At 52.7% G+C, this 8951-nt stretch overlaps 1 protein-coding gene across 1 annotated transcript; it reads left to right on the top strand.

The window, feature by feature from the left end:
- Nucleotides 1–719: 719 nt before the first annotated feature.
- On the top strand, nucleotides 720–8643 carry LOC139681648 (argininosuccinate lyase-like). Its single transcript, XM_071575180.1, has 16 exons — nucleotides 720–982; nucleotides 2933–3127; nucleotides 3239–3322; nucleotides 3635–3691; nucleotides 4253–4350; nucleotides 4504–4581; nucleotides 4885–4962; nucleotides 5371–5423; nucleotides 5854–5916; nucleotides 6103–6217; nucleotides 6842–6926; nucleotides 7092–7151; nucleotides 7304–7387; nucleotides 7644–7724; nucleotides 7822–7928; nucleotides 8403–8643. Exons 1-16 carry the CDS (start codon nucleotides 971–973, stop codon nucleotides 8551–8553), a joined length of 1401 nt encoding a protein of 466 aa, XP_071431281.1. The 5' UTR covers nucleotides 720–970; the 3' UTR covers nucleotides 8554–8643.
- Nucleotides 8644–8951: the final 308 nt, after the last annotated feature.

An 8951-nucleotide genomic window follows, 5' to 3' on the forward strand; every position in this document is an offset into this window, starting at 1 on the left:
TCGTGGCAGGGTTGGGCTGGGGTTCCTCAGCCCTGCTGAGGGTTGGGAGGTGGTCAGTGGTTTGAAAGAATGTGGGGTCTTATCCCCTTTGCACTTGAAATGTGTCTCTTGAAGGGGAAGTTGGCAGAATTGAAAAATGGAATTGGTTGTCCCTTTTCACCCAGCAAAATTTCTTTTCTGCCACAGCATTGTAAAGTTGGTGCCTTGCTCAGCACCTTCTCCCTGTGCTTGACTCAGGCTCTGTAACACACACAGGTGGTGGCAGGAACATCAGAGTCGCCTCACCAAGTTTAGGGCAAGGGCTGCAGCACAGACAGAGCAAACTGCCATGAGCTAAATCTCCTGTCATTAGCAAAGTACCCCAGGAGAATCAGTTCCTTCATTCTACTTTTGACCATTTGTGCTTTAAACACGTGGTGAAAGGATCAGGAACAGCAAAGTTCCCTTTTTTCAGCACCTCCTACCTCTGTCACTCTCTCCTTTTTCTGGCCGTAAACCAGATCCATTCTCCTGGTATTTGAAGACAGGAGCGGGGCCGAACAGGGACATCGAGGGGAGCGGGGACAGGATGGGGATCAGCCTGGGGTCACCGAGGGGAGCTGGGACAGCAGCGAGGCCGCACAGGCACACCGAGGGGAGCAGGGACAGGAGCGGGGCACGACACGGACACCGAGGGGAGCGGGGACAGCAGCGGGGAAGGGAGCAGGGACCGGAGCGGGGCCGGCCCCGGACACTCCGCCCCGACAGGGCGGGACGAGCCTCTGGCCCCGCACCGAGGGCTGTGAGCGCGGGGCGCGGCCAGAGCGGGGCCGGGGGGCGGCAGGAACCGCGGCGGGGACCGGGACAGCGACAGGGATCGGGACAGCGACAGGGATCGCGACAGGGACGGCGATCAGAGCCTGAGCGCACCGCACCGTCCCGCGGGTCGCAGCAGCTGCGGCGTCGCCGAGCGAACCAAACACCGTCCGAAATGGCAGCAGAGGTGAGGGTGAACTTTGCTTCTCCGGGGCTGTCTCGGGGGTTCTCGGCTGAGTTAAACTGTAAGTCCCGGAGCCTCCAGGGTCTTCTCTGTCCCTGGGGAAAGCCAAGGAGCGGTGCGGTTCGTGCCTGACCGCCGGTGTTCAGACGGCAGGCACTTCCCAGCAGCTTGGGTAAACACCTCGCTGGATAAAAGCTGCACTTTCAGTTCCCTTTCCTGCTGAGACGTGACCAGGCATCTTGGCGAGTCACACTTTCTGCTTCCAAATGGCCTCCTCTGCCCCGGGTTGCAGGCGGTGCCCATCAGCTGTACAGCCACTGCTCCAACCAGAGGCTTGGAGCTGCCCCAAATTAATCTTTTAGCTTCTCATTTCCTGATTGCAGAGGTACATGTTGCAGTGTTTCTGCTCATCCACTCCTTACTTTGATAGAAATTCATCATACTGAGGTTATAACTGAATATTCCTGCTCCCCTGCCAAGTGTTTAGCCTCTGGAATGGCCTTTAGTTTAGCATTCCCTGTGCCGTGCTCCTGAGGGCACCAAATGAGTGCTGAGGATCTCTAACATTTCTTTTTCAACTCTTGAGTCCCTGCTCAGCTTTCCCTCAGCTTTCTGACCAAGCTGCCTTACAGATGCCCCAAAGCACATGCCCAGACTCCTCCTTGCAGGCTCTGTCCTCTCAGGCACGTTGTTGCAGCAGGGATTGGCACAGACATGGAGACAGTCACTAGGGAAGAAATTCTGAGGTTCCTCCACAGTGCTTTGTGTGACTGTAAAGCCCTGGCACAGAACAGTCTGCAACTGCCCTGCCAGCTGTCCATGGTAGTTACAGTGGACAGCAGGGAAAGAGACTTCATAGAGGTGTTTGCAAAAAGAAAATAGATGAGTAATTATTACCCACTCTGCAATGCAATTGTATTTAGTCCCTTCCTTCAAATGTCTTCCAGTTGGGTTGTTTTTGGGTTTTTTTGTGCCTGATAGGAATGGAAAGTTGCTTTTGAGGTCTTTGATAAGTTGTAAGGTCTCTGCCCATGTAAAATTCTTACCCACTTCAGTGCAAGTCTGGCAGAGTTTGAGCTTTAGGGTTGTCTCACCTGAGCAAGCAAAAGGTTCTGAGCCAGACACACACGTGGGTTCAGCCAGCAAGTCCATCCAGGTGCTGAGTCACTGGTGGCAGGAGCTTAAACACACCCTGGGATGCACAGCTGGAACTGCACCTGCCTTTGGGCACCCACTGAAGGGGTGACACATTCAGGTGTGTGACATCACTACATGAATCCTGGTTTGGGGAGGAAAAAGCCCTTTTATTTCTATGTGTTTTAACACCCTTTGGTTGATTTATTTTTGTGAGCATTCCTGAACCCAGACCTCCCTCTGGGCCATGTGCATCTTAACCACTTTTATGCTGATTTGACACCAAAGCTTGCAAGAACATCATGAAATCTAGAGATGCTTCAAATGGTAACTTTAAACACTTCCTAATGTGGCTTATGCTGGCCCACAGCTCTTTGTCAATCAAAGAACAATCTGTTAATTGCACAGCACAGAAAGGACTGAGAGGATACTGACTTTAATTCTTACTGACTGCTTTACTTTCCCTCCCCTTTAAAGGGCTGTCAAAGGGTTGTTGATGTGCTGCTGCCTCAAAAGAGAAATCCCTGCTGGTTTGCACCAGGTGCCCTGATATTGATTTCCAGGACTCCCTGCAGAGGTGAAATATCTTGAGGGTTCCTGAGCTCAGGGGAAATAATACTGACAATGATGTTTCTCCAATGTCTTCAACTACTTCCAAAGGTTCTGAAGTCCAGGGGCCTTTCTGGTCAGTGCTGCACACTGAAAGGATGTAGCTGAGCATGTTCTCTATACTGGATAAATGGATCACTAGATTTTATATACCCTATAGGTCCTACCTGAAGTTATTAGGCCTCTTTAATTTGCTTTTTTCTCTCTCAGGGGGATAAACTTTGGGGAGGAAGATTCAGTGGAAGCACAGATCCAGTCATGGAGATGCTCAATGCTTCCATTTCCTATGATCAGAAACTGTCTGAGGTTGATATCCAGGGAAGCATGGCTTATGCCAAAGCCTTGGAGAAGGCTGGAATCCTGTCTAAAACTGAGCTGGAGAAGATCCTGGGTGGCCTGGAAAAGGTATTTCTTTCCTTCACAAACTGTCATGTGTGCTGGAATGAATGGCTCCTGACCTGAGAGCAGTCTCCCTGAGCTTAATAACCATCGTGGTGTTTCTGCTGCTGTTTGTAGGTCTCTGAGGAATGGTCCAAGGGAGCCTTTGTGTTGAAACAAACTGATGAGGATATCCACACTGCCAACGAACGCAGACTGAAGGTTTGGGTTCCCTGTCCTCTTGGTCCTGTTCCTCTGTGCCCAGATCTGCCTGGTGTTAAGGGCATGTGCCTCTGTCACTCTGTGAAATTCCTCTGGACCTCAAGGGCACAATCCAGTGTCTCAAAGCTGCCTCTTGTGGAAGTGGCACTGTATAAACACAGAACCCAAACCTGCCCTTCCCCAGAACACAACCTGTGGCTACTGACAGGATCCTAGAGCTGAGTCCCCTCCAGACAGGGAGGAGATCTGCTCATGCAGAGTTGCCTGCTTAGAATACAGAGATATTGATAGAAATCCTCCCCTTGTCCTCAGGAGCTGATTGGAGACGTAGCTGGAAAGCTGCACACTGGAAGAAGCAGGAATGATCAGGTATGGTCAGAACCATTTCTTCTCCTTCTGTATTCCTTCCCCACTTCTGTTCCTTAATTGAATTTTTATGCCATCTTTCACATGCCCTGACACTCTCCAGCGTGTACTTGGGCTTTAAACTAGTTATGCTGCAATGACTCATCCACACAGGGGAATGGGATCTCCAACATTGCTTCCTGGTGGTAAAAAGCCACAAACTTCCACTGACATTGCTTTGAAAGCCTCCAGAAACCCTGACTCTGCTGCCTGGGTGCCACACATCTTTCAGGATCAGTCCTTCTACTGATGACTGACTTGTGTTGGTTGGGGATTCTCTGATCCAAACTTGACAATACCTGGGAAGTCCACTGGGAGGAACAGGCTTTGGTTCTGTTTGTGGAAAGCAACACACAGCAGCTTTCACAAATCAGTGGCCAGGGACATATCAGGTAAGAGGAAGATGCACCTTCCCATGGCATAGAATAAGGAGGGGATAATGATGCCAAGGCTTTCTGCTGAGCAATATTTGGTCACCAGGTGTGTCACAATGGCCACAGTCAGACCAAGCACAATCTCTCACAGGTTGTGACTGACTTGAAGCTGTTCATGAAGAATTCCCTCTCCATCATCTCCACACACCTCCTGCAGCTCATTAAGACCCTGGTGGAACGTGCTGCCATGTAAGTCCTTCTCCAAATCCGTGGCCTTGGCCTTGCTGGGGCAGATTTGTAGGCTTGGACTGAGTGGGGCAGCAGCAGGAGGGAGGGAGAGAGCTGCCCCTGCCCTCCACCCTGCCAGCTGCTGCTCACCTCTTTGTCTCCTCTGCCATGCAGAGAAATCGATGTCATCCTGCCTGGCTACACCCACCTGCAGAAAGCTCAGCCCATTCGATGGAGCCAGTTCCTGCTCAGGTGAGCACCTTTCACCCCTGGCTGGATCAGCCTTCTCCACCCTCGAGGCCCTGCTCCAGTGGGGGCCAGGAGTGCATCCATCCCCCTCTGAGGGGCAGCCAGGGCTGGTGACAAACCAGAGGGCACCCTGCAAACTGGAATAGGACCTCCCCATGTTCCTGTGTGGCTCTGAGGATCCAGGAACCCAAGCATGGAATGGGCAGTGTTGGCCAACTCCCTGCTCTCCATCCTTTGGCCATTCTTACTTTCTGGGCTGTGAGATTTTCTGGCTTCAGGTGCTCCCTCTCTCCTGTCCTCCCCCAGCCATGCTGTTGCTCTGACCCGTGATTCTGAGCGCCTGGGGCAGGTGAAGAGGAGGATCAACGTGTTGCCTTTGGGAAGGTAAAGTTTACATCATGTGTAATCCTCAGCCCTCACTTTGCTCTGGGATGTGGCCAAGAGGCAGATCTGTACGTGCCCTCAGCCACAGGGGTTTCTATTTCATGGGCACTGCAGAGCTGTGAGGGGGCAAGCCCAGCTTCTCTCACCAAAGAGAAGACCCTCACCACAGAAATACTGTTCTTATCTCTTCTTGAAATTAAGAAATGCAGGACTTTCATCAAGCAAACCTTCCTCTTTGGAAATAAAATTCTGGTTTACTCCAGAGTTTGATGAGCTTCCTACCAGACCAGAATGAACTGGAGGAGAGGGAAATCTTCAGAGGGGTGTCATCAGTGACTGCTCGAGCTCAGTGTTGGTTGGAATGGACAGGATACCATCCATGACTTCTGCTTCTTTCTCCCCTGGCAGTGGTGCTCTGGCTGGCAACCCCCTGGGAATTGATAGAGAGCTTCTGTGTAGTGGTAAATATCTCCCTGTGACTGAGAGGCACAGGACTACTCATAATATCTGGGAGTTGGGGAAGCATTGAGACATTGTCCTGATGTCATTTTGCATGTGCTGCAGCACCTGAACATGGGAGTGGAGGGTAATAAACAAATAGGAAAGAGTGAGCTGATACTCAGCAACAGGATGTGGGATCTCCAGTGGCTTGGTGAGCCTGGAGGATTTTACTGCAGTGAGACAGGAGGTGGCTCCAAGGTGGGAGCATAAACAGAACCACCTGTGCTGCACCACTGGCTGCCTGGGATAGTAACCAAGATCCCACTAAGGATGTTTGTGTTCCTTGGGACCACTCCAGGGCTCACAGCCACCTGCACATGGGGCAGCCTGGTGCATTCCACCTCCTGTCATGCCAAGCCTGACCTCCTGTGTCCATGCCCTTCTTTACAGAGCTGGACTTTGCTTCCATCAGCCTGAACAGCATGGATGCCGTCAGTGAGAGAGACTTTGTGGGTAAGCACAGCTCGGTGGCTTCTCCCCAGCACTGTGAGAAGCAGGGTCTGAGAGCTTCCCAGTTAATGTCCCTTCATAAGGGGACTGGAATCCCTCACAAGGGAGTAAATCTCCAGTCAGGCTCCCCTGGGTTGTTGAAGCAAAGAAGCAGCTTTTTCACCTGCTGATTTCCTGCCTTGTCTGCAGTGGAATTCCTCTCTGTTGCCACCCTGCTGATGATCCACCTTAGCAAGATGGCTGAGGATCTCATCATCTACAGCACCAGCGAGTTTGGCTTCCTGACCCTCTCTGATGCCTATAGGTAGGATTTTGGTCTCTGAGGTGCAATTGTCCTTGGCTGTCCCCTCCTGAGGGAGTGAGGCAGTGGTTGGTTGGGGTCTGTGTGTGCAAAGGCTGAGACAGCATTAAAAGGCTGGCCCAAAGGCAGCCTCAGGGTGAACATTCCTCAGTGATGGTCACTCTGGTTTTGGTAACTCATCCCAGACTGTGTTCAGCGCAGCAACTGGTGCCCAGCAACTGCTGGCAGAGAGAACTTCCTCCTCAGCTGGGAATGCTGCTAAAGCCCTTTCTTGACTAGCTGGGTTTGCAACCCCAACAGACTCCTTGTCTCTCAGGGTGGCACCACCACAGCCCTCCCTCCCAGAGATCACTTAGTCTGGCCTGCTGAAACCACCCTGGAGGGGCTGGGGGAGATCCTCCTTTTTGCTTCCTCTGTGAGAAGTGGGACTGTGTGGTAGTCCCAGACAAGTTGCAAAAGCAAAACTAAACTCAATCAGTTCACTGCTTTCCTACTCCACAAAGAGGTGTACAGGGAAGAGTGACCTACATGTTGCTTTTGGAGGGCTGGGTCAGTAATGCTGCATGACCTGTGTCTTTATGGAGTGGGATTTGGCTCACCTTTGCACTCCAAACACCTTCTTTGCAGCACTGGCAGCAGTGTGATGCCTCAGAAGAAGAATCCTGACAGCCTGGAGCTGATCCGCAGCAAAGCTGGGCGGGTGTTTGGACGGGTGAGCTGGTAAAGGAGGAAGGGGAAAGGGAAACTGCAAATTCCAGGGCTGAAGCATCTTCCTTATTCCTCTGCATGAAGAGCTGTGCCCAGTGTGGGCTCTGCCCCTGTGCTGAGTGATGTGCTTGTCTCAGTAACTCACTGCCCCACCTGTTTCTTTCTGCAGTTGGCTGCCATTCTCATGGTGCTCAAAGGACTCCCAAGCACCTACAACAAGGACCTGCAGGTAAAGCACCTGTTACTTTTCACACCATCTCTCTGAGCAGACACAACTGTCTTCAGCTCTCTTGAGGAGTCAGCAGAGCTGACTGCTCAGCCTGTTGGGTTTTTGGGCTGCATCAGGTTGACTCACAGCCATTTCCATCCCTGTTCTAACAGGAGGACAAGGAGGCTGTCTTTGATGTTGTAGACACCCTCAGTGCTGTGCTCCAGGTTGCCACAGGGGTGATTTCCACCCTCCAGGTAAGGCTTCAGCCTCTCACTGTTGAATATGGTTGTGCTGCACCTGCTGTCAGTAACACAGAGTCCCAAGATAAAAACCCTTCATTGTCTCACCCATATTGGTCATTCTGGTCCCCTCTCTCAGCTGCTCAGGGGGTCAGAGCATCCTTTTAGAGCCAGGGCACTTCCAGATGAGTTCCCCTGACCTTAACCACTAAGGAAGAGCATGGCCCCAAGGAGGAGCTGGTGATAACATCTTACTCTGCCCCTCCTGCAGATCAACAAGGAGAACATGGAGAGGGCACTGAGCCCTGAGATGCTGGCCACTGACCTGGCTCTCTACTTGGTCCGTAAAGGAGTGAGTATCAGAGGGAAAGCTGCAGCTGGGCTTTCTGTGGACACAGAGTGCTGCTCAGTGAGCTGAGACCCTCTGCTCTGCCCCCTGCTCACTGCAGATGCCATTCAGACAAGCCCATGTCACCTCTGGCAAGGCCGTGCACCTCGCTGAGACCAAAGGCATCACCATCAATAATCTCAGCCTGGAGGACCTGAAGAGCATCAGGTTTGTGCTGCTGTTACCCCACCTTGACTTCCCTCCACAGGCAGGGATCAGCCTCCCTGGGAATAAGCCCTTCCCCAAAGTGCCTGGGCCAGGCAGAACCCCAAAATTCTCCTGGACTGAATATCAAGCCTGCTCCTGCTGGGCCTGAAAACATGAAAGGGGAGCACAATCCCTTCCATTCTGCCCCAGCTGGACATGTGCTTCAGCTGTTGGGAGGGATGGGAAGAAACTCATGCCCTGACCTGGAGGCACCAGTCCACTCAGGAATTTGGCTCTGAAATTCCTCAGTCTCCCCTTGGAGCTGACTCTTTGCTCTGTCACCAGCAGCTGCTCTCAGGCCATGCAGAAACGAGGCTGCAGGAGGCCTTTCCCCTTGGAGAAAAGCTCCCTGCTCACTCCCTCACTGCCTCTGCAGACACTGAGCATGAGAAGCAGCTCCCAGAGCCCCGTGCTCACCCCTGCCCTTTCCCCCAGCCCCCTGTTTGGCAGTGATGTGTCCCAGGTGTTCAACGTGGTCAGCAGCGTGGAGCAGTACACGGCCATGGGCGGCACCGCCAAGAGCAGCGTGTCCGCCCAGATCGAGCAGCTCCGGGAGCTGCTCAAGAGGCTGAAGGAACAGGCTTAGAGTGTGGGGAGAGATCCCGTGGATGCAGCGTTGTGCCTGTGCCACTACTGTGGAGTTAATAAACACTGGGGTGTCTGTAGTTCACTGAAACTCCCGTCTTGTGTCTTCTTTCTTCGTGGCAGGGTTGGGCTGGGGTTCCTCAGCCCTGCTGAGGGTTGGGAGGTGGTCAGGGCTGTGTGAACCTGGAGAGGAGCTGGTTATGGTGTGCTCAGGCTCTTGAGGGATGATGGTGGGTGGAGAGCAGCAGGACTGTCTGTGCTCTGGGGAGGCTGCTGTGTGTCCACGTGGCACCTTCACACATCTCAGCCCTGCAGACCCTCACCTGTTCCAGCTGTTTATTCTCACTCCCAGCTGTGCACCACCCTGGTGGTTGGTGCTGGGCAATGCGGGACTCTGCT

Source organism: Pithys albifrons, chromosome 21, assembly GCF_047495875.1.
Source record: "Pithys albifrons albifrons isolate INPA30051 chromosome 21, PitAlb_v1, whole genome shotgun sequence".
NCBI lineage: Eukaryota > Metazoa > Chordata > Aves > Passeriformes > Thamnophilidae > Pithys > Pithys albifrons.

Excerpts from the sequence above, each read along its gene's own strand:
- LOC139681648 (XM_071575180.1), top strand. Across the intron at positions 3,692-4,252 it reads GAAGAAGCAGGAATGATCAG|GTTGTGACTGACTTGAAGCT; the intron begins GTATGGTCAGAA and ends AATCTCTCACAG. Across the intron at positions 5,424-5,853 it reads TAGAGAGCTTCTGTGTAGTG|AGCTGGACTTTGCTTCCATC; the intron begins GTAAATATCTCC and ends CCTTCTTTACAG.